This window comes from Rhodnius prolixus, unplaced genomic scaffold, assembly GCF_049639745.1.
Source record: "Rhodnius prolixus isolate KJV_2025 unplaced genomic scaffold, Rpr scaffold_2, whole genome shotgun sequence".
Classification (NCBI taxonomy): domain Eukaryota; kingdom Metazoa; phylum Arthropoda; class Insecta; order Hemiptera; family Reduviidae; genus Rhodnius; species Rhodnius prolixus.
Genome location: NW_027411592.1, coordinates 921,149 through 945,353, shown reverse-complemented (window position 1 = coordinate 945,353; position 24,205 = coordinate 921,149). Strand labels below are relative to the sequence as shown.

General features: G+C 36.5%; 3 protein-coding genes across 10 annotated transcripts in view; 2 read left to right on the top strand and 1 right to left on the bottom strand.

The window, feature by feature from the left end:
- The window catches only part of LOC141448687 (facilitated trehalose transporter Tret1-like), a 34,060-nt gene that overhangs the window by 7,294 nt on the left and 2,561 nt on the right, over positions 1 to 24,205 (bottom strand). For 3 of the 7 annotated variants that reach the window (XM_074117209.1, XM_074117212.1, XM_074117210.1), the window contains exons 1-3: positions 6,131 to 6,279; positions 4,963 to 5,047; positions 4,042 to 4,180 (exon numbers count right to left, since the gene is read on the bottom strand). The exons of 2 other annotated variants lie outside the window; for them this stretch is intronic. In XM_074117209.1, coding sequence (XP_073973310.1) covers positions 4,042 to 4,180; positions 4,963 to 5,047; positions 6,131 to 6,132 — 226 coding nt within the window. In that variant the 5' untranslated portion in view covers positions 6,133 to 6,279. Of the gene's footprint in view, positions 1 to 4,041; positions 4,204 to 4,962; positions 5,048 to 6,130; positions 6,280 to 24,205 lie in introns of those variants that run through there. 2 more of the 7 variants (XM_074117213.1, XM_074117214.1) reach the window with 2 other exon arrangements.
- On the top strand, positions 779 to 14,929 carry LOC141448690 (cytochrome P450 6B1-like). Of its 2 annotated transcripts, none has more exons than XM_074117219.1 (7): positions 779 to 1,033; positions 8,686 to 8,913; positions 10,285 to 10,652; positions 10,727 to 10,990; positions 11,713 to 11,934; positions 13,072 to 13,311; positions 13,603 to 14,929. In XM_074117219.1, the coding sequence occupies exons 2-7, from the start codon at positions 8,711 to 8,713 to the stop codon at positions 13,764 to 13,766; spliced, it is 1,461 nt and encodes a 486-aa protein (XP_073973320.1). In that variant the 5' UTR covers positions 779 to 1,033; positions 8,686 to 8,710; the 3' UTR covers positions 13,767 to 14,929. The 2 variants fall into 2 exon arrangements, with proteins under 2 accessions (XP_073973320.1, XP_073973319.1); XM_074117218.1 differs by lacking the exon at positions 779 to 1,033 and adding an exon at positions 6,292 to 6,441.
- LOC141448683 (pancreatic triacylglycerol lipase-like) overlaps positions 18,787 to 24,205 on the top strand; it is a 41,499-nt gene continuing 36,080 nt past the window's right edge. The window contains exon 1 of the mRNA XM_074117202.1: positions 18,787 to 19,025. The gene's annotated coding sequence lies outside the window, so the exon portion shown is untranslated. The remainder of the gene's footprint in view (positions 19,026 to 24,205) is intronic.

The following is a 24,205-nucleotide window of genomic DNA, read 5'->3' as shown; positions in this document are numbered from 1 at the left end:
TCAGATCTTTGGTTAGTCAATATGATTAGAAGAAGAAGCAAATTGTAGCAGTGGCCTAGCATAGGGTTTATTTCAATTTCACCATTGAAAAATATTTTCATTATAGAGTTCTGCATGTTTGAGAAACAATTCAGTACACTTAAGTAAACTTCGTACACAAATACATTTATGCAAATGCTGCAGTAAAAAATAGGCGGTAAGACCTAAACAATGCATGTTTATACATTCATTTCAGCCAGTTTCTCAGGGTTGCAAATGCAGTAATAAAATTGAACCACATATTCACTTTTTTGTTTTAAAAGTAATTGTATTAGGAAAAAAATGCATTTAAATCCAACTGAATTAATTGAATTCAGATTTTAAGAGATTCTCTCATAGAAGGTTTTTCAACAATTTAATAATCAAGGTAAGCAACATTATTTTTATATTATAAATTTGCCATAATTAAAATTTTTTTGCACTTATATTTTGAACAAAAAATATAAGCAATTAATTTTAGCATTTATTTCTTCAAAAAAATAACCTTGTGAGAGCAATATGGTGGATCTAAGCAGTGGGCCAGTTTGCTTGGCATGGCATTGGCTGAATTTTGAACAACAAATTTATTGTGCCCAGCTCGAAAAAAGTCTCAAAAAAAAAAGCGTCAATGCTCAGTTTTTCCCCACCAAATCAAAATTTGATTTTTGATTTTGCTTTTATTGCATCATGTGAAGCGCCCCAATGCACCACTTAAAAAAATTCTGTAGCTTAAATAATAACGGAGCTATGGCCATTCAAAAGATCAAAGGAATTCGTTGCCAACCTTGAGTTTTAAATACAGTTTTATGCATATTTTAAGATTAGAAGATTCAAGAAAATTTTAGTTAGGATCTTTGAGTAGTTGTGTAACAAAGGTCGGTCGGTGCTTTCATACTAAATGTTTTGTTTTCCTGCCGAGAGTGACGCTTGGAATTTACAAATTACCCGATGAAATGTAAGATAGTGGACAACACGTGGATGATTATCTACACCATAAACCTGACACATAGTAAAGGTAAGGTATCGCTGCAATTCTAAGATAAACTCGGACTAGGTGCAATTAAAGCTATGTTTACAAAACTGATAATTTCTTATTGATTTTATAACAAGGCCTTTCGTGGAGTTTTATAGAACGAACGTCTTACTTTCTCTACAACAGATAAAAGGGATGTATTACGTTTAATTTTCAGTGGAGACTTTACACAGGAAAAATCTGTTTTGAGGGCACCTAAATTCGAAAAAATGGGTTTTAAGAAAGAGGTATTGTGCGCATGCGTGGAACACTCCAGTTCAATACTGAAAACTCGTACGTCCTTGCATTTCGTTGGGCAGCCCAAGGGACCTCACAGCAAAGGAAATATCCCAATCAAAATAGCACTTTATAGACATTATTCACATTTTTATGACACTCTCAAATGCAATTTTAATTCTAAATGCTATTCGCTTTGGTTAAACAAATCAATTGCCAAAAAAAAAAATGTTCAGAAATTAAATGTCATCATTCCACATTATATAAGTTACTAAATTTCCGCGTTTGCGAAAATGTCGTAGTAAATTTTCCAACTGAGATTTCAAAGAAAGAGAAAGTCTTGTCCTCCAAAACAACTCTATTTTTCCTTGAAACTCGAGTAAAAGTGGTATGCGGCAGTAAGTGGACACACTCAGTGACAGCCATTTGCAAATAAACTTACAAAATGGCGGACATATTCAGTGACAACTTGCAAAATTTTCACTTATGTATTTGTTTAAAGAAACCTTCAATATTCCAAACTTTTTCGTGTCTTTTACATTAGTAGAGTAATTTATGTACAAGTTACGATGTATGTATAGTTATTTATTTAACAAGTGTGGAAAGTAGTACTTTTCCTCACGCGAGGCAGGGTTTGCACGCACAAGCGAGCGAAGCGATGCAAGTGCAAGTGCAAATTGCCGAGTGTGAGGAAAATACTTTACACTAGAGTTAAATATTATATTTTTTCTGCAACCATTAGATTTATTAACTAAAAAAAATTAAAAATTTCATTTTTACAGTCTACAAAAAGTAATTTATTTATTATAAACATTTATTGTTATATTACAATTATTTACATTACTTACGTATTTACATTACTTATTACATTTTCTGCTGTTTCTTTTATTGATGGAGGAGTGTTTTCTAAATAGGAATCACTAGAATCCATTTTAAATTTCTATAAGGTAACACTATAACCTTTTTAACTGTTATAATTAAAAATATCTAATTATTTATTAAAGTATTATTTTTATTTCTATATTACTTTCAATTTTTATTTTATTTTTTAATATTCGTTTTTTAATTATTTAGTTACGTTAAATAAGCTTATTAAAGTTTTACAGAAAATATTTATGTTAATAACAAAACTTCTTATATCAAGGAAGCACAATAAAGTTTTTCCACACACTAGTGCGGAAAGTGACACTAATGGGAATTTCCCCCCACTAGTGTGGGAAGTTGGGCATTACACAGCTGATTTTAATTGAGTAATGAGAACTTCCCTACATGGTTGCAGAAAAAAATCTTTATTTATGGTATTTTAACAAAAATAAAAAATTATTACATATTTAGAAAATTCAATAAATATGAGAGAAATGTTGAGAAAAAAATAGAAAATTTAATTTTTCCTAGAAATGATTAGCAATATATAACTAGCCTATCACAATGCAAAATTGAAGTGAAATGTGGGCGGTTCGCTGGGCCAATCAGAAACTTTGAATAGTTTACCACTCCCAATTAGATTCCGCCTCTTCATTGCTAACACCATAAGCGTTTGCTTGGTATCCATCATTAATTTGAGAATATTTACTCTCTTTACAAGGGTTTGTTAGTAATTTACTAATTTTACAATCTTGTTGAGATAATGTCAAAGTTTCGAATTTTAGTAAGCAATGAACGTATACATTTTGAAATTCCTTGAGCTCAAAAAAATTGGTCTTAGTTATGGTGAATTTATGAGAATACTCTAACTTGAAAACGAAAAATCGGTAGAAAGTACAACTTCTAATTTCCTTAGCTGAAAGAACTGACATTAACTCAGCTGGAAAACATTTTTTAACCGGAAGTTATTAGTTCAGTTTTTTTTCAGTTTTCTCGAAAAGCACTTAGATCTACTACTTTTATGGGAAACATTTACCAAGAATTCTTGATTAAGGACTGATGTTGGTTCTATTTTCTCCAGAGTGTCACTTTAGTGTATAGCCTTACCACACTATTGTAAGAAAAACAAGTTTCCATCGTGGGGAGTTGGGAAGTGGGAGATGTTGAAAGGGGAAACCGGAAGCGCGAATTTCCTCGTTTTTAGAGTTTTGCGGTTTTCCTAATTGCGATCGATTTCAATAAACTTGGCATGTTCATACCTCACATTACAAAAATTAATTAGGAATTAGGAAAGAAATTTGGACTTCTAAAGTGCCAAATTGGTGGTTGTGCAGTGTTGCCACCGTTGCTGAGAATTAAATGTGTTACAAAATTCCTATTTGAAAAAATACCCAAGTTTAAGGAAATTGTGGAAGCTGTTTTCGAGGGAACCACAAAATACTGGGAAATCTTACAAGTGGCCCTTCCGGCCAGCCGGTCTTATCTAATTTAGACATTTAGTTTTATCATTATTTATTAAAATTATACAGATGGCAATGCAGTACATTGAAAAGCACCTTAGACAGGGTTACCAACATCCTTCCCCAGAAATGACGTTAATCGAATTTCCCTCCAGGGAAAATGTTTTAAATAAAAATGACGGACCTACATATATGCAACTTATAGCTTGTTTCAAAAAAAACGTTCGAGCCGTTTTTGAGAAAATTCGGAAAATCTGATGAAATTCAGGAAAAGCAGTCCGATAATTTCCAGTTTACTAATATAGACCAAAACCTTAATGTGGCGTACTCTATTAACACTTCAGCGAACTATCAACTTTGAACTTACTGCGATATTTTAGTTATTGTTTGTTTAGATTAATACAGACAGACCAACAGATACTTTCTTTAAAAAAAAATTAAAAAACTGACCAAACCAAGAAGCTTGCTCATCGTCAAGAGTGAGTGTTTCCTGCGGGTTGGTGTAGAGGGCGCCCAACAGTATGGTCGGAAACGAAATCACCAGGCCGATGCTGAGCACGATCAGATTGTTCGCTGTACATGCTACAACCTGCAGAAAAGCCTTCAATTAGTCTGCAATAGTAAAAACACTATGATGGAGTAAAAGTTACTGTTCTTTCATAGTTTACTTACACTAACTTAAATTACTCTGCCTCCCAACATGCACATCCGATATGTAGCCAAGCTGGGGCAAGAAGGGAAGGCTCCTTAGGCTCCAGAAAGCTGAGCTAGAGGTGGATAGAAAGGAATGCTACCTCCTATCCGTTAAATTCCTACATACAGCTTTGGAAAGTTCTTATTCCGGACAGGGAGTCTGTGTCAGGCGATTAAGTGAGGTGTCTGCCGACTCCAAGATTGAGAAACGTGTGGGAGCCGGCTTGTACTGGGCTAAATCGAGATTCGCTGCCTAGATATGACCAGGTAGGCTAGCTACAGACTTTCAGGCGGAGCAAGTCGCTTCATAACTTTGTGCTGCAGAGATCTTAAGACATCCTGAAGAAGAGCATTGGTAGCGAAAAGTTTCTCGATTGGGTTATTCGGGCATTCGGGTTACAGGAGCAATGAGGCGGCCCAGGAAGAGTTCTGTGGAATTCTGTGTCTCTGTGAAGGGCCTCAAAATTTGAGATCTTCGGGGAAGAAATTTTGTTGGTCTAAATGAACGAACAGGACAGGAATTAGTGGGTCACGAAATGGCGAAGACTTAACTGGTCAACTCCCGTAAAATCTATCATCTAGTTACAGACAGGTCTGAGTTCTCTAACCGTGACTTGCAGATTGGATGAGACAGAAAGAAGCGGTGGTTACTTGAGTAACTTGAGTAAGTGCGCTCACCTGGGCCAAGCATCTGGAGATTGGAGCGTCGTCAATACTTGATTGGCTCTCGTTTTCTGCACTCTCCGCCGTCTGACTTGGCTCCCTGTTCGTACAAAATGTGATGTCAGAGATGAACTTATAAACATCCGATTTTTCACAAATGTATAATTACGCAAAAAAAAAAAATTGTGTTTTTTTATTGGAAATGTTATTTTGTGTTCTCATGGACTTCTATTGTGGGAAATTTTTGAGTTTTCAGAGAAAAATGGAAGTTAGTGTCGTGTTCCTCTAAAGGAAAATTGAACAAATTGGCCCACGCAAAGGGAGCTAAGATAGTCGTGTGAGTGTTCGCCTGATTTTTCGATTTATAACAATATTGAAATATCGAAGAGAGAATTAAGGAAATATCAGAGAAGGAAGTGTTGATAAACCTGCTAGTCTCGTGCGAGTTGTCATTAAGTAATTACATTTCTATGTTCTCTGGCTGTGAGCTCAGTTGAAGCAACAGCCTTGAATAAAGTTATTTTATAAATATTTTAGCATAAAAATAAGTTTGAACACGTTAAGCTCCCCCCCCCCCACCAGGAAGCTAATCTCCAACACATTTACTTCTACAAACACCAAAAATATTTTGAATAATTTAAGTGTACCAAAGAAACTCGCGAAGCCAATCAGAACATCTGGGTTATTTGAAAATTTTTTTCTACTTTCCATCACCGCTGGTAAAGGGAAGTATTGTGATCGAACAGATTTTCTATTTTGAATTTTCGTCGGAAGTATCCGTTTTGATGTCGCCAATTTACAATTTTTTTCACAGAAAATAGCTGAAAAGAAATTCCATTTTATGGCATTTATTATATTTTGTATTCGAAAATGGATCCATTTATATATAATTCTTTAAGTTTATATATAATCCTGAGCTCAACAATGTTTTTAGTACAAGTTCTAATCCTTAAGGGAATGGAATTAGCAAATTTAAACTCAGTCAGAAAAAAATAAGTTGTGAGAATATAAAACCAGTTTTTCAACAAGTTAATAGTTACGGCCGAAAATAATTTAGTTTCAAAACCAAATCAGTGGGGTCAGTGATTGCTCATTTCAGTGAAAACTAGATTCTAAGGAAGTTTCTTTCTACAGGAATATTGTACATTCGAAAGGAAAAAAAAAACAGGAATTTAGTACTTACATGAAGGGAAATTGTTTGGATGACCATGAAACAGTGAAAGCGTATTCTATAGATTATTTCAAAGCTCTAAGAAAGCCTTGATAAGAGGTGATAAGGCAAAGTTTATTATTTGAAATATTTATTTAGCTTGTCTAGTTGTGAAATTTGATGCAAGGTTAGAGTTTAGTGTGGCAGCACTGTCGAGTCAGGTTAGTACTCAAGATAACCCAGTGCATTATTATCAGTGAATAATCTGAAGTTGGCAATTGAAAAGCAGTAGAGCAATATAATTTATGCAGCTACTATTTTGTGAAAATTATTTACAGCCTTCAGTAAGTACACCTATACAGATTTCTATAAGTAGTTATAAATCTGTAGTATAGCTTCATCTTAGCTATGCAAAAAATGTCATTATACAATATTGGTGAATTTGTGTGCAGCATAACACAAAATAATCAGCCGGAAGTGCAACTTTTTTAAGGTATTCCGGAGAGAATGACTCAGTAAATTATACGATTTAAAGACTCCTGCGTCAAAAAAAAGTAGTGTTTACAAATTGATGTAGTCTTTGTGGGTTGGAGATTAACGGCATATTTTCCTTCACAACATTGCACTTGTGCAGATCCACAACTTGTTGTTTTGATTGTAAATACTTTACCAAGTTGTACGATTGTTTTTTTCAAGCAGAAAAATGGTCAAATTATTTATCTAAAACACTGCCTTATTTCAGGGTGCCCGTATCCTGTATCAATGTAGTTCAAAATTTAAAAAAACCCAGAAAGTTCAAATTTCCCTTATACGAGATTCTAAGAGTCCGAAAGCCCCAAAAAGGTTTTTATCAACATCGCTCAACCGGAAACACCATTCAGTTTCGTTTTCAGGTACCCTCGAAAACGATTCTAACATATCTATTAAAGATTTTATGCAATCTAGAACTATAACTTTTATTTTAATAATTTTCCCAGATAAATTTTATGAAGGTGGAATTCCGTGAGACCGGTCTGGCTTGGCCTCCCACTAAATGTGCCTTTTCTGTGTATTGTACTGTACAGCCTTACCATCTGTAAAACATCACAGGAATCAAATTAGCTGTTCTCTATACAAATTTATTAGCTCACTTTTTTTGAAAGATTTTAAATTTATGTGTCAAAGCACTTGTTTCAGTCATTGCTTTTTATCTTTATTTGTTTTAGGGGGCAGTCCCCGAACGCTAGCTAATTCCTAAATAATAATGATCAACACTATTTAACGATACAAAATTTTTGGCCATTAAATTATAAAGAATTTATTTCAGAAGCCATTTTCATTAATTCCGTGCTCTAATGTAAATTGTTGCAATAATTCAACACTCAAAAACAGTAGCAGTCGCTAAATGATATCGGTAAATTTATTTGAATTTATACCATAAAAAATTATCCAAAACAATACATTATTTCATTGCATTTCTCCATTTTTTATTTTATGGAGTCAAGTTGTGCAGTGAACGTGTCAAATGTAGAACTAAATTTTCATTTTTGAAGAAAATATAGGTTGGAGTAGATTTTTCAGTATTTTTGAAACGGCTCTTAGAATTTATTCAAACGTTACAACATTGTAAATGTGCTAGAAGATTATTGCTGTAAGGTTCGATTAGGGTATTTCCGGGCTAAGGATTCGCAATCCCTTCATTTCGTGCAGAAAAGACAATTCTAAACTGAACATTGCCATATAGGTTAAGGTCAGGATAAGATTTATGGTTATATTTTAAAACGATTAGATAATTTGGCAACTTAATTTAAAAATTTTTCTCAACTGTAGCAGTTGTTTGTTAAACGAGTTAATTTAGTCCCGATGACTATTATGGGTTAAGCTGGTATAAGGTTATCCTAGCGGTTTTATCGCGCCTGCAGTGCAACCCTCTCCTCCCACTAGCTGCCGACGGGTCATGGATGTACTGAGATTAAATACTTTGGATAAATATAACCGACTCCTGATTAAAATAATCAGATCTAACGTTCATGCGACTTTGAGCGTAAACCATCGCACTATTGCAGCAGCATGTGAACGAGAAGCATTGTTACAGACTTCATTGTTTATTAACTTCCAAGATCTGTAATTTGGTTTCCATTTCAATTTTTATTTTATTTAAAACATTTTTTTTTTTCTTTTTAATCAATCAATCAATACAATCAATTGTATTATTACGTTGCTGAAAGAAAAGAGAGTTACGTAATTGAACATTTATTTAGATATAAAAGGAAATTAAAGGAATTTAGTGTATTCATTGTACTATTTGCAACGAAATGTTCATCTTTTTCCATTTGCGCTGTATTATGTAAGGAGCAGCATTTGTGCAGGAGCTGGCGTGCGAGTCAGAAATCGCAAACAATGGAACAATACGAACTTTTCTTGTTTTTATTAAAATTTACTCCTTCCTTTTCGTTATAATAATTTAACAGTTTTTTTTAAAAAAGAATTCTAATTAAAAAGCATGTGAATTTTGGACGCTTTATTCATGTTTTCACCTTTAAATTAACAGTATTAGAAGCTGTATATAATACTCCGGCTAGTTTCAAAACTATTTATCACTGTTTCAGTTTGAACTCCGACAAATCGAAGAAAATGTTCATCCAACTGCTGCTGTTGACATCCTTGTTAATAGTGTTATTCAAATTTCTAACCCGCGAGCATGACTATTGGCATAAGAGGGGCGTGCCTTACAAAGTCCCATATCCGTTCGTAGGAAACCTGTTCAGAGTGATTATTAAAAAAGAGACATATCAAATGGCACTTCACCGGCTGTACCAGGAGTCCGAGGGACACAGGTATTGTTTTTGTTTTGTATTATGTACATTCAAAATATAGGAAAAAAGGTTCTCCACGTTTTTTGAACACGTCATCTTTTATGAATCCGGAGTGTACTGTTTACGATTTACCATACAGACGAACACATTTCTCATTTAACAAATCTTCCTTCGGCCGTCCGAAAAACAGTCGAGCTTTTAGGAGTTGGATCAGAAGATCCGTAGAAAACAGTCGAGCTTTTAGGAGTTGGATCAGAAGATCCGTAGAAAACAGTCGAGCTTTTAGGAGTTGGATCAGAAGATCCGTAGAAAACAGTCGAGCTTTTAGGAGTTGGATCAGAAGATCCGTAGAAAACAGTCGAGCTTTTAGGAGTTGGATCAGAAGATCCGTAGAAAACCAAACAGAAAATTGGTGCACACTCACACTACTTTCTCTTACTGGCTTGAAAGTCACTGCTCGTACTAAGAATTAGTTGACTTGCTGCTGTGAACACTGGAGTATGGTCGCGGCTGCAAGTTCAGAAACTCGTAACAACATCCTTTTTATTAACACCAGTACAAACTTCCTTCACTGACCGTAGAAATCACCCTAACCCCTTACGAGAAGTACAACCTGCTGTGTAATAGTAACTGCTTCCTCCTCTCATATCTAACTAACTCCTAACTACCAGCTGGCTAATATTTTGTGACTTCGCTGTGAATTTTCGATAAAATCTCTTAGAACAGAAAAAAAAAACATTCAATGAAGTACACATTCGCTGTCATCCAGTTTTTCAAATTTTGTATTTTGCAGACTTTACGAATAGGTCAAATCTGAAATTTTGTTGCGCTGATAAGCCATAATAGTCAATTTAAATGGTTTAAACATAACATGTTTAGTAACAAAAAATAGTTTATAAGCTATATAAACTTTTGTTCTGGTACGTACTCGTATAAACCTTAACTAGAGTTGTTTATATTGTGGTTATCAGAATGAAGCTGCGTCATTTAAACATTGATCAGGAGTTTCAACAAGACCTAGCAGCTTGCCACTAGGCGAGGTTCAGCCAACAGTGGCTGAATATTGCTGATTGATTAGTAAAGCAGAGATTGGACCTTGGAAGCACCCCAAAGAACTACGGGTGTCTGTAATGGCGGCCAGCTTGCTGTTTCCTTTGATAATTAATTCGATGGTTAAGGAGACTTTGAAGGACATTTCGTTCAGCATGGCAGAGCGGCCTTTTTTTGCTGAGGATGTTTCTGTTAGCTGTGAAAACAAAACTTTAGTTTGGTATTAATCTGAATAGTTTCTGTTTGTACGAAAACTGAAGACAGCACTAGGTGCGGAATTTGGTTGTTTGAGGCGGAAGCGCAACCGACTCCTTCCTGTTTCAGACACGCTTTTTGTTTCAGGTTTTACGGCATATTCAATCTGATGAGCCCAGCACTTCTCGTCCGGGATGTAGACATTGTAAACAGTATATTGAAATCGGACTTCTCCAGTTTCTCTTCCCGAGGCTTACTGACCGACCACAGACGAGATCCACTTTCTGTCAACTTATTTTTCATGGATGGTGCTCTATGGAAAAGGTCCCGAGAGTTGTTAAGACACGGTTTCAAGTCGAGCCGGCTGAGGACCCTGGTGCCCCTGATTGAACAGTCAGCCAAACTAGTGTTCAAGGATGGCGGAGACCCGAAGTGTTTGGAAGTGAAGCAGCTAGCCGATAGGTTCTCTGCAGCAGTAATAGTTGGTCCAGTGCTTGGCATGGAGCTCAATGATGGTAATTGGAATGGGTAAACTGTGGAGTGGGCGGTTTTGTCTCCAGATTTATTTAATGAACGCTTTGCTTTGCAGCCAGTTTGGATTTGTTCGTGAAGGAGTGCGAGCACTCGTTCAATGTGAAAGGTTGGCAAGCTGTGCTGACATTAATGCGGCTGTTCGTGCCGAAGGCCGCCTTGGCTCTAGGCATCAAGTGTGTGCCCCAGAGCACGGAGGACTTCTTCCAAGACGTGCTGGAGAAGGTGAAAGCAGGTCGGGAGGAGGGTGTGACCCGGCAGGACTACATCCAAACCATTTTCTCCTTGATCAGTGGACTCTCTGAACATTACTCAGAACCAGGTCATTGCTTTTCTTAGAGGTCATCCCCAAAGGGCGATTATTTATAACTCTAGAGTGGCTGGGTGATTCAGTTAAAGACCACAGTATCTCTTATTGTTATGCTCCACTTTCTGACACAGTTTCTTTAAACTTCCAACATTAGAGTCATGTCCAACAGCCAGCCACACTATGGAGCTCCTAACAGATCTACACACACACACATGTAGAGAGAGAGATAGGGTGAGAGAGAATATGTTGAAAGAAAATGGTGGACGCCATTTTTGAGAAAATGAATTAAATCTAGAAAAAAATCCATTCTGTAAGTTGAACTTGCGGATGAGCGATGTTGAAGGTAATTTCCGGTCGGCCCTCTTGATAGTATCTAAACACAATTTGCTGTTACGTAATTTCTCTAACGAAATGTATTTATTTATTACTTTTCTTTTGCGATCATTCCAAACCATGTGCTTTCATTTGCTGAGATGTTTCGCATGAATAAAGACTCAGTCACTTTTACTTTACTGTCGCTACCTTTGTTATTAGTAGCATTGATTGGTGCCTTGTAGGAGCCAAAGAATGGACTAACTGACCTATAACACCAGCTACACTAGATCATCAGCTTCTACTTAAAGACCGCCTCTAAGATGTCTCCATTTTGGCAAAAAAAAAAAAAAAAAGATAATAATTTCTCTTCGGATAGTAGCCAGCAATATTAAATTATTGTATTTCCTCGTGTGTCGTAGGCTTTCTTGACGCAGCATTATGTGGCAACTTTTTCATATTTGCTCTGGGAGGCTTCGAAACCACCGCAACCACAATTACCTACGCTCTCTATGAGCTAGCACAACATCCGGAGGTTTGCGAGGAAGCCAGACTGGAGATACTGAAAGTGACGGACGGCTCGAAGACCAACTTCACCTACGACCATCTGAAGGAGTTGAAGTACCTGCAGAACGTGATTCAAGGTGAGTGGTCAGTTTTGTTACGGGTGTAACATGATTATTTTATTAAACTTTGAACTTTTATTTAACGGAACTAAAAAAAATGGACCAAGAAAAAGGAAATCAAACGAGATATTTTTATTTTTGATATGGTAATAAGATTTTAAGCTGCTGTTACGATTAGCGAAGTTTGACTCAAGCAGTAATAGGTTGTGACGCTGCTTTGTAAAAGTTGTTTGTTTCTCTCTAACTACGGCTTAATATGGTGTTAATTCCGCTACCACATCTTCACTTCGTTGGAAGATGTGATCCCGTCGGGACTTCAGGGATTTGGGAAGGGTGAAGAACAACTAAGAGCTAGTGTGCATCCTAGGCGCCTGCCTCGCAGTTGGTTTGCCAAAGCTTCAAGATAATTAATTAAACAATTATTAAACTTTTGGTTTTAAAGTGAGCTCAAAATTGACTCAAATTATGGATTGGAAAGTGAGTAAATTTGGAAATTCTGTGACTCAAATTTCTGCTTAATTTCGGAAGACGAACTCTAAGTGTTGAGATTATAATTTAGAAGTTTACAAGTTCTTTTCTTTTTTTACATTAACAATAAATTATTTAGTTCTACATTTCTTTTGTGATTAAAAATTAAAAGTGATGGACAGTGTTGTCTGTAACGAGAGAACACTGTCCGGAGGCCGGCAGTGCACTGGAAAAAGCTCCGGGCGCTAATGACCTCAGCTGTTGATGCGCCAAAAAAAAAAAAAAAAAAAAAAAAAAAAAAAAAAAAAAAAAATTAAAAAGATGTCTCAATTAGTCTGTGTTTCGCTTTGGTTGAAAATGTTAAATTTTCGTGGCATTTTGAAAGTTGACGAGTGAGAGTTGTTGATACCACTAGGTAGCAGCACATCCATTACATTCTTTTCTGTTTTGTGCCAAGTTCGCCATCAACAGCGTGGCGCCCACTAATGATATTTTTATTTCCGCACAATTAGAACAAGTAGCTTAAGATCAGATATTTTGATTGGCTGAATTGGGGGAACATAACTACTTATTTCCTGTGATTTTTAACTCCATGTACTAATTACAGTCCGCCCGTCTCCACTGGATCCTGCCGCCACATTCCCAAGAGATTTCTCAAGTAATTAGTATGTATTTGCGGTTTTTCAGAAGTTCTACGACTGCATCCTCCCGTGACCGGGTTCCTTCGAATATGCACCGCAAAATATTGCATCCCAGATAGTGATGTTGTCTTGCAGCCAGGCGATTCTATCATAATATCAACTTTGGGCTTACAAACGGACAGCAAATATTTCGACCGGCCTCTTGAGTTTCATCCTTCAAGATTTGATCAACCCATAACTGAAGGAACATTCCTACCTTTTGCAAATGGCCCAAGGACCTGTATAGGTATTGTGATAATAAACTATTTATTATTAGATTATTTATTAATGTCCAGGTAGTTAACAGAAATCAAATTATGTTCGTTTTCGTGTAACTATGGTTATGGGAAATTTGTTCCTTAAGTGACGCCATTTTCAGAAAATTGACTATTTTAGCTTCTCAATTGTTTTGTAGCATTATGAAATGAATAAGTAAAGGTGCAACCTGGGTGCTTAGACAAGTCAGAATTGTGAAGCAGACAAATATTTTGTTTAAAATGAATTTTAATAATCATTAGAGAATTTTTTTCTATTGCAGGCATGCAGCTGGCCATGACGGTACTGAAGATCGTGCTGTGCCACATCCTTCTCAACTTCGACCTCTCCTTGGACGCTAAAACACCAGAGAAGCTGGAATTTAATCCAGAACGCCTGATCGCTAGGCCAAACTCAGATGTGTGGATCAAGTTTACCCCTCGATAATTTTAGGAACTCAGATATTTGGACAATAATTTACTGCGAGCAATTCACTAACCAGACAGTAGACATGCCGCCACTTTTTGTTTATTCCAGCCAGAACAGATTCCTTGACCCCTTTCTCTAGGCTGGATTCCAAAACACCAAAGTCTAAACATAGTGTCGGCTGCAGTCCGCCATTTTGGTCACCGCCGCCTCTAAAAACAATCCATTTACCAAAAGGGAACTTTCCAGCAGCAACATTGTCTACAAGTTTGGAAATTTCGTTAAGTGTTGAATCCTTATTAATTACGTAGCAAAAGGGAAGTCCCAATATTGCAGTGAAATGACCAATTAAAGGAAAGCCCATCTAGATTCGCTCTCAGTCCAATTTTCTCCAGAGAAAGTTTCTGAGAACCATTTTGCGGCACTGCGCTGTGAAAACTCCAAGATTCATGTTCTATAAAGTCGGAAAAATTGAAAAATCGAATTAGTCACTTTCGGGTGACTGATTAGGGTCAATAGTTTCCTTTTTCAGGTCCGATGATGGCACGTAAAACCCAGTTATTAAATTTTTAAGTTTTTGCAATTTTAAATTTTGGAGTATTCACTTACTCAATTGCGGCCCAATTTGTAAAAATCATTTTTTTTAAATCATGGGTTTCAAATCAGACATTTCCGATGATTAACATGTATATTTTAATTATTATATGTGATATAATTATTAGATTGATATGATTATTAGATATGATATAATTATTAGATCGATATGATTATTAGATATGATATAATTATTAGATCGATATGATTATTAGATATGATATAATTATTAGATCGATATGATTATTAGATATGATATAATTATTAGATCGATATGATTATTAGATATGATATCAGCTAATGGTATGAACGCTGTTATTGAGAACGCACATAATAGAAATAGAATACATTACTTACAGGGTACCCATTTATACATGATATAATTTACACAGATCGGATATCCATTTATTAGAAGAAAAAAAGTAACACTTGAAATAGTTTAATGTTCGTGGAGTATACTGAGATCCGATAAGCGCGCACTCACTTGTCCGACTGCCGTGGGCTAACTTCAAGGTACAAAGTATCTTTGCAGTTATTTTGTTTTTAGCGCAACTTGTAAATTTTAAGTTAAATAAATTTACTTACCATCACGATTGCAATACTTCCACTAACCTAGTTCAGTACCAGGAATTATTAGTTGACCAAAACTGTGTGAAAACTGCCTCAGCTTGCAGTACCCTTGTGAATTCGTGTTTACATGAAGGTTGAATCAGGTGTGGATGCAGAATGCGGACTCACAATCTCGACGCCGGCCCCTTAAGATTTCCTCAACTTCCTGTATTGGCCGGAGGAAATACACTCTCGAGTAAATGAATCCTGCTGCCCATGCTTTCATAAGAACTGAAAGTGTGCACATAAAGGAAACAAGTTCCTTAATAGCCTTCATGGTATCGCCACATGTTTTTTGCCATTAGCTTACCCTCCGGCGGAAATCAAGCTCGTTTAATTAAAAAAAGAAAAAAAAGCACAACTTGATGGGAAAGCAGTTACGTAGTGAAAGCATTGAAGTGGAACGCGCAGGCGCGACGGCGACACCCAGTGCTTTCAAAGGAGCCAGCCACTTGGTTACTGAGGATCCTAGCGATTTCATTCTAGAGCACTTGTATTTCCATAACATGTGCAGTTTTTTAGGGAAGTGACGCAATAGAGAGAAGCGCAATTTTATGTTTCGCTTAAGTGCCACCATATTGCCGCCTCAGTCGACATGGAATAACCGGAAGTACCATTAACTAAACCAGTATCACAACTTTCTTTAATATTTCCTCAAAAACTGCACTTTTCTTCCAACTTGGCATGTTTATTGTGTGAGAGTAGTTTTATTTCAAACATTTGATTGCGTAAAACTATGAATGACACTCAAAGCAAAGGCTGGCTGGTGGTTTAGCTCTCCGAATCGCCACTTCAGCAGGACACTAAAATCGGCTGCCTAAAAGCGCTACTTTCCTGGACGGGAAATGGCCACACGAACTGCATTCAGTGCTACTCTCTCACTTCCGCTTTTCCAGGATACTTTTAGGATATTGTATGGTTCCACTACCTGCATGACATTTTAACATGCCAAATATTCACCAAAGTCTGATTTAGGAAAATCTCAGTCTACCGGAAGTGAAAAGTAGTTGGTTCGAGTTACTTTAATCGTCTAGCCGTTCGCTAAATGGATTCATTTCAACTTCGATATATCATGGTTTTAGGCTGTTTTACTACAAATTTATGTATGATGCAAAGCTAGTAAAACAGTACAATATACAATAATAGCACATTAGGGCAAACCTAGCCGCGCACTTCTCTCTCAGAAGTGCCATTATTTAAATTTTTCAGGAATTTAGACCTACATAAATACGCTTGGTACGCCAATTTTATGGGATAATTTGTTGGAAGCGTCGGATTCCAGAAAACCTTAGAAAACTGGAAATCCATTCAGTGGAGCAAACCATACTTCCGGTTGCCCGACTTTAACTAAAATCTTACGGTGGCAGCACTGTTTTGAGGTAAACATCAAATTTCCGTTTTTGCGTAACGGCGGATACGGACAGACAGACACAGACCATTTGTTCTGAGCCAGGGCACCTCAAAATGGATATTTCCGGCGAAATCTTCGCGTTTAAAATCTCTTCTCTTATTGGTGGAGAAAGAGGAAGAGGAAATGTTTTCTCTGAACCCTCCCTAAAGTGACTGCAGGTAAGTTATTATCCAACAGAATTACGCTTCTCTGTTTTAATTTTGGGAACTCAATTGTCCAGTCAATCTCCTCTCTTCACGCTCGTTCTAACATTACTCTCATCCCCACTTGAGTTGTGGCAAAGAGAGATAGAGTATAAAAATTGAAAAGCAAGACAGACAGGTGAGTTATGTTCCAAGGTGTATATATTTTGTACACTTTTAGTGTAAATTAGGAAATCAAATATTGGGCAGAGGCTATTTGAAGGTCGCACCCCACCATCCTGACGATCTTACAACAGACCTGGCACATAACTATGTGTTTTAAAGCAATAGTGGTTTTTATTCAAATCAATTGAAGTGGAGTAACTGGGAAATGACCAAACCTTTTTTTATTTTGATGAGTTACTCAAGAGATCTGCAGCCGATACAATGGCCGTCAACTGAGGCTGCTTAACTATGTTCAGTTACTTGTCACTGCCTCAGGGTAACACTGTGTTAATTGAATGTTGTTCAAATATTTGGTCAATTTAAATATTAATGTAACAATAATAGCGATCAAAAACAAAGTCAAAAATAAAGTCAAGTTGAAAAGTAGTGTTTTCTTCCAATCCTTGAAGTTATTTCTATAGGCAGCCGCTGTAAACATTTGAGACAACATACCAGTGTGTAATTAGTATAAAATTCTCATCTTGGGTGCCAGATCGTCTGGGAGAATATCTAACGTGGAGAGAAATCGGAGGTCTACAACACCTCTGCAGCCAAAGCCCCAGACCTTGTGCTTCGAGTTCCCGGACGCCGAATCGATCTTTAAATTGTTCTTTATTAAAGGAAATGCATTTGGAGTAAACGTTCTCCCTTCTCTCGTGAAGTTTGTCCGCTCAGTTCTCGCAGTGCACCGTTTTGCTAATTGCTAAAAAGATTATTATTACCTTTTAGTTTTTGTATGCAACAGGAATGCATTTGCACCGATTTCAAAAAATTGGTCGTCGTGGGAGAATCCCTCAGAACTCATATTGCAGAATCATAAAATTTTAATATTTAAGTAATAGAGTTCCATCCGAACTTGAAACATTTCGGCCAAATTGGACTGAATGGAGATGTAGTAGATTTTTACGAATCTTTTTGTTTTTTGCAATTTTTTGAAAACTGCTTTAAAAATAAAAAAAACCATAATATTTTGGGTGGGTGGTGTTTTTAACGTTTTGAAACAAAAGAAAACAAATATACTTTTCTTAACAATTTTATTTTTACATGAAAGCCTGGTTCCTTAATCTACTTCTCTACACAACTGCCACTAATATTACGGCATTTATCGTATCGTACAGTTTTTGAATCCTGTCCTCTTAAAAGACTGCCGTCTGATTTGATAACCACTGCAACACGGTCAAGGCGCTGAGCAACAGACGCTTCTTCAAATGCAGAAACAGGTGATAGTCTCTATCACTTTTCCGTCAACCTTCTGCACTAAATGTTTAGTAATGGTCGCCCAGTTCGTTCCACATCATGAACATTGGTGTGGCCAACTTTAAAAGCTCTAACCATTTCAATGATCATAATGTTTTCTCCAATAGCTTCACTTATCACACGCCGCTTTTTACACTTTAGTTTAAAAAAAAGGAATCAAAGCGCGTATTTCACAGTCGGCAGGATTCTCAATCGGCGGAGCATTTAAAATACCAACAAACGTAAACTCGGTCGAATCCGTAATAGCGTCAGTTTACTTCCTAATCGATTTCACGAACCTGCAAAATTCTAACATTTACCATCACCCTTGTCGCCAATCAGTCGGTTTCATCTTCTCGACAAATTCTTCCCAAATGACTCGACACTATCACTCAAACTCAGATATGTCGTGTGCGAATGGTGAGTATACAAGGACAGAGTTCATTTCACTTCGGCATGCAAACTTTGTTGGCACAGATATTTTCTCTAACAATTAAACATGAATAAAGAATATATGTGTATAACTAACAACACTAACTACATAATTTAGAAAAATATCAAAATATTAGGTACAATTGGTGGCGAGATACAGGATGTTCAGGACCTGAAAATAGGTCAAACACGTGTAAGTTCACACGTGCAAGTAGCTTCCTGCTTGAGCACCTTCATCGTTTGTTAAAGAGTCTTAAGAGTAAGTTCGTCGGTGTGCACCCCAACCGATTCGTATTCACCGACAGACTGCAGTCAAAGAGTCTGTCTGGAGAGAGCGGCCCTTACCTGGACTCCCCACCACGATCAGCAGGAGTTCCACTTTACGCTCAGAACAACCAGTCTTTCACCTGGTCACAGTCCTGACGCGAGACCAACGCTCTCTAGTTATAGCCGTTCGCTGACTAGTGGATTTCCAATCACTGTGAATGTTTTAACATTTCCTTCTATGAATAAACAATATTAATTGTATCTGAATAGACGTGAATTCTATGTGTTATGTGATTTCATGAATCGCTTGTGTCAAGCCCTTTCACCTACTTCATAATGGTTTAGAACAGCTGGTCACCTTTCTGACATGTCCCATAATAACAGGTAATTAATTTGAATCTCTAAATCATTAAAATCTAGTGTTAGCACCTAGTTAGTTCTGTAATAAAGCTAAAATGAACTTTAAAAATAAAACAAATTTTTACTAATCAACTATTTTAATTCTAAGATAAAAGCAATGAATTTAATAAATGAATTGATTCCATTAGAAATGTTTACATTCGCTAAAAGATTGCAACATAACCTGGTCCACGGATACCTCCAATCCCTAACTTTGATGAACATTCCGTTACTGTATATTTTTTTTTAAACTATTTAGTAAACATTAAGACAAGTATTCGATAATGTATTTTATTGCTTTGTTTCGATGCACAAACTAGGGAAGTATTGTAGTCACGCGAATTTACTAATTTAGGATTTAACCGGAAATAAATTGTTCTGGTCGCATTGTGCACATGTAGGTCCGTCACACTGAGAAATAAGGAGATTCAGCGGTGACGTTAACTTTCCCGTTAAGTAAAATGAAGTGATGGGATGTAACCGTGGTGGAGTGTTTTATTTATTTAATGAATGCATTCTTGTTTTATTATTATCTAAGGCGCATAAACATCTGAGATCATTTGGGCCCAAAGCTTTCTTCAACTCACTACTGCCCTCTGAACAGTGTTCTCTCGTCAAACTGTCCAAAGGCTAGTCACTAAGCGGTAAGAAGCTCCTCAGAAGAGAAAGTCTGAAGGCAGGCAACTGGATTCGAACTGGGATCTCGGTGTGGGAATCCTGACTGAAAGAGTGCATTCTCCAAATAACTCCGAAAAAACGAGTAAATAATAATCTTTTCAAAAAATCTTGGTACACAAAGTCTAAATACCAGGAGTATGGAAAGCTGACATAATGTTGTTCTGCCGCCCCAAAAATCTGATGCAAACACCCACTCGATATTCTGTCAAGATACAAATGCCGAGATTCTGACTTAGACGTTACAAACAATCAGTTACACTTTTATTTCTTATTTAATTAATACGTAATTTGCGTACGTATTGCACTGGAATGCCACTATTTAGGGATCTTATCTAGTCCCCAATTCATTTTCACGAATTTTTAGAGAAATGTGTCTTTAAAAAAAGACTTAGAACTACTTGTATGTATAGAGGGTTTAGTGAAAATCGGAGAAGCCTTTTAAGAGCAAATCTCAAAATACAGAACAATTCTGTGAGTTAAGGGTCGAAGAAGTTTTCTTCAACTCTTTCAAAAAGCTCTCATCGTGACGAACATGATTAAAGTCATTATGGAGTAAAGTGGAACCAAATCGAAATCTCAAGTTTCAGCTTCCTGTCATTTTTAGGTTTTTGGGCTTCTAGTGAACATTACTTCCTGTTTCTAGGCAGCGGAAGGATCCACGGTAATGGAGGCTCGCCACACGACTCTGTCTTACTAAATTCTCATCGTGCAAGCTATCACAGATCCTTCAAAATGCGATTTCGGCATCAAACTCCATGGTTACGAACATTCTGTTTTTTTCTTTCGTCATTGTTTTCTCGTTGCTGATGGTCTTGCTAGATAAAGTAAATAAATGTTAGGAAGGAAGAAAGCTCTCTGAGCATTGCTTAAAACAAAAACAAAAAAATGTTTGTAAAGCACTTTCTAAATTTTGCGCGTTTGCAGTAAATATAATGACCATTGTAACCCTATTGCCGTCCTTAATGTGCTGCACGAACATAGAACTCTTAACATTTACTCTTGGCGTTGGTGAGGTCTGCAGGCGATCTGACATATACAGCTGTGGATGACCCAATTCTGTGGGTCGCCATTCACAAAGCACTCCTTTCTCTTTCTGCTCGTAAATAAACCCTCCTTTTGCATATTCTTAATAATTTACTGGAACTATATTACTTAGTCTTGGAAAGTTTTTATTCAAGTATAGTTTAAAAAATAAAGAAAACAATAAACAAAAAATCGTACTATCTAGTTAAAATGCTTCCGTTGCGCAACAGTTAGCCAGTAATAATATCTGCTAGCTTCGAGGATGGAATAGCCCGACAACTGGCCAGGAAGCAAGTAGCTGATCGACCAACACTGGACAAATATTCCAAGATTACGAACGGCAAGGTGATAATGTCAAAACTGAATAGGAAGATGCGACCAACCTTTATCTGGACAAGAAATCTGGAGGTCTCGCAGTAACCCTGTCCAAAGACCAGGCTGTTTAATGAAGAATAGAGAACATGAAAATGATCTGCTTGTGCATCAAGTACGTTCTAAGAACAACTTACACCAAACGAGCACCAATACTTTGCTCTAGTTCGTTTGGTGCAAACTCGCTCTGTAGATATCCTGTGCAGATCTAAGAGTATTACTTTTAGCACCTCTTTGAGGATAACCTCCTGGAAAAGGTTACACAAGGTTACAAACACTTCAACCATTCCACATGACGACCGCGGTCGTTGTGGTCGTGGCGAAAACGTCACTAATGACGTCATTATTTTCGCTCACGCGAAGCTCACAACGCCCCCTCACCTTAAGAGCAGGGTCGAAGTAGGCGTTCAGAAATTTGGCGCAAATTTTAAAAGCAAAGATGGCGACCAAAAAAATTATCTCAGGTAAATGAAAGTATTATCTCATGTAAATAATAGAATGTGTTTCTCGAAAGTCTAAAAAAAAAAATAAAATTGAAAAATTACTTATCCCTTTACATACTAAATCACTGAATAACGACCAGTTACACTTCGATAGTTAATAATACGTGGCTTAAGTTTTCGCTTTTCACCATTGCGATTTTGTAAAATTACATTCCACTTTTCATCGGAACTACTAGATGAAGAACTTTCTAAAGCATTATTACGTTGCATCAATAAATATCCTACTGTTGCCACAAAAAACATTTTAATTTTATTTAAACGTAAAATTTATAGATACTTAACGAAAATATAATATAAAAATTGAATTATATAATTATATATTTTTAAAATAAGTCAACTTTACCAATAATTAATAAAGTTTATTATAACTGCATATAGGCGCTAATAACCTTAGCTGTTGATGCGCCCAAAAAAAAAAAAAATATATAACTGCATATAAACGGGGTAAAAATTAAAAATATAACCTCTTCAAACTTCTGACTTATTTTCGAGGTCGCCATTTGTAATGTTTAAATGAACGGTTAAAACGCCCCATAGTCAATTCCACTTGGGTTTTCAATTGTAACGCTTGCAAGCAAGTGGAACGGGCAAAACCGCGGTCGTTGTGAGCGCTTAGTGGAACGCACCCTACTATGTCTCTGTCGTACTTACTGATATTGGATAAAAATGTGAAGCCGGGCTGCAAAAAATTAAAAACATGCGCGTTACGATGGGATAAAATCAAGTAATTAATCTGAAGTATTTAAAAAGGGAAATGAGAAAAGTCTGTATTTTCTACCAATTGGGCGAGAGTGCAGAAAACGAGAAGATTTTTGATTGAGGAAAACGCGACATCTCCTCTATCCTTGTCACATCTCTCTGGCTAAGAAGGCACTCCTCATCAGGTTTGCAACATCATTACATTGGATTTCACGTATATAAAGAAATTTGCAATCAACTAGTGAAATAATACTAACAATAGCTAATGTAGGGTTATGTAAACTTACTGACTGGCAGACAGACAGACTGTCCGTAAAGCGAAACTTTTGTATGTATGTAATTAATGTTGGAAGTTTGCAACACTGTTCCATCCTCTGCTGAAGAAATAACACACACTGTTGGCAGGCTTGGCATGACGTATGCCTTGCTGGCGTTATAAGTGCAATATTCCATATTGGCTGGAATGTTAGCTAATAATCACACATGTTCCTGCAGAGAACTAAGACTTTCTGGGAACACTCGAATTTCTATTACTGGACTTTAGGTAACTTAGTGTTGGCGAAAATATCACTTTCAGCATCCAGCTTATTCATCAAGGTTATGCATTATACATACGGTGACCATTCGTACTGTTTTTGGCAGGACAGTACTGTTTTTTAAGGCGCTGTCCTTTTTCTTTTTTTAAGTATAAATGACCTGTTTTTTATTTATTTGTACTGTTTTTCAATGAAATTTAAATTATACTCAAATTTAATTTTTGAATGTAAAAATATAGTATAAATTAAGTTCGCAAGTAATAGTTTAGAAAAAAAAATTCTGTGTACATTAACTTTGGACGAACCTTTAGCGTAAAACACAATCTGTTTTACCGATAGAGTAGACTAGTCGACTAGTGTATACATCATCGCTAAACATCATGTAAAAACTAATAACTAAACTAACCTATACCATATTATATGGCCATTGTTTTGGAATAACCGATCTCGTGTTAATAAACGTATTAATATTTTTTATAGGTTTTTTTTGGCTCCTTGTCCTGTTTTTTGATACAAAAATAATGGTCACCGTAATTATACACTAATACAAACCTGAACCTTAAAAGACATCAAACCTGTCTGAACAAAAGGAGCAAAATAATGGAACTAATTAGGAGAAACGAAAACATAAAAATAAAATCAATCGTCCAACTTAATGGCCAGTTTTTTTTTCTTTCCGTCTCAATGTAGACTAAAACATTCGCCCAAATTTGTGTTGCTGATCTCCTGGTCTGTTAAGAGCTCAACTTGCTGACGTTTATGATCACAAACCTGTTGCAGAAGGCACATATTTCATTTACCGCAATTAAGTAAAAGCTGCCTACTTAATTCATTTCGAAATCCACCAAATTGCCATGTTCTTCCACTTACCGCCATTAAGAAATGATATTAGAATAATTCGTGCAGCTATGAGACTGTCGAAGTTATGTAATCTCTACACGGTCAAAGTGAACAACACTTCTGCTTGAACTATTGTTCGTTCTATTTGTCTAGCCAAAAAACCTCTAGATCCGAGAATTATAGACAATCGTGAAGGAGTTTGCAAGCTAACTGGACATAAGGAATGAAGACTTGAACTAGCGGTAATTAGTGCCTGACACTGAACTAGGACGACCCGCTGTCTAGCTCGAAGGTCTAATGTTAATGATGGCTTGCGGCTAATTAAGAAGTAGTCCAGGGCGTTACAATTATCCCAGATCTGCCGTTATTCGAGTACATGTGTAATCTATCTTACCAGTTTTAGAATGTTCAGAATAAGTGCTCTCTAACTTAACTGGATAGTTGGGAGCTGACTAGTACCACAGCTATTGGGTTCAGGGTGCGAAGCCAAGGGGAACCAGAACCGTCAGTTGAT

Coding starts and splice junctions, on each gene's coding strand:
- LOC141448690 (XM_074117219.1), top strand. CDS start 8,711: ATGTTCATCCAACTGCTGCTGTTGACATCCTTGTTAATAGTGTTATTC. Junction 11,935..13,071: donor CCTGCAGAACGTGATTCAAG/GTGAGTGGTCAG, acceptor GCGGTTTTTCAG/AAGTTCTACGACTGCATCCT. Junction 13,312..13,602: donor TGGCCCAAGGACCTGTATAG/GTATTGTGATAA, acceptor TTTCTATTGCAG/GCATGCAGCTGGCCATGACG.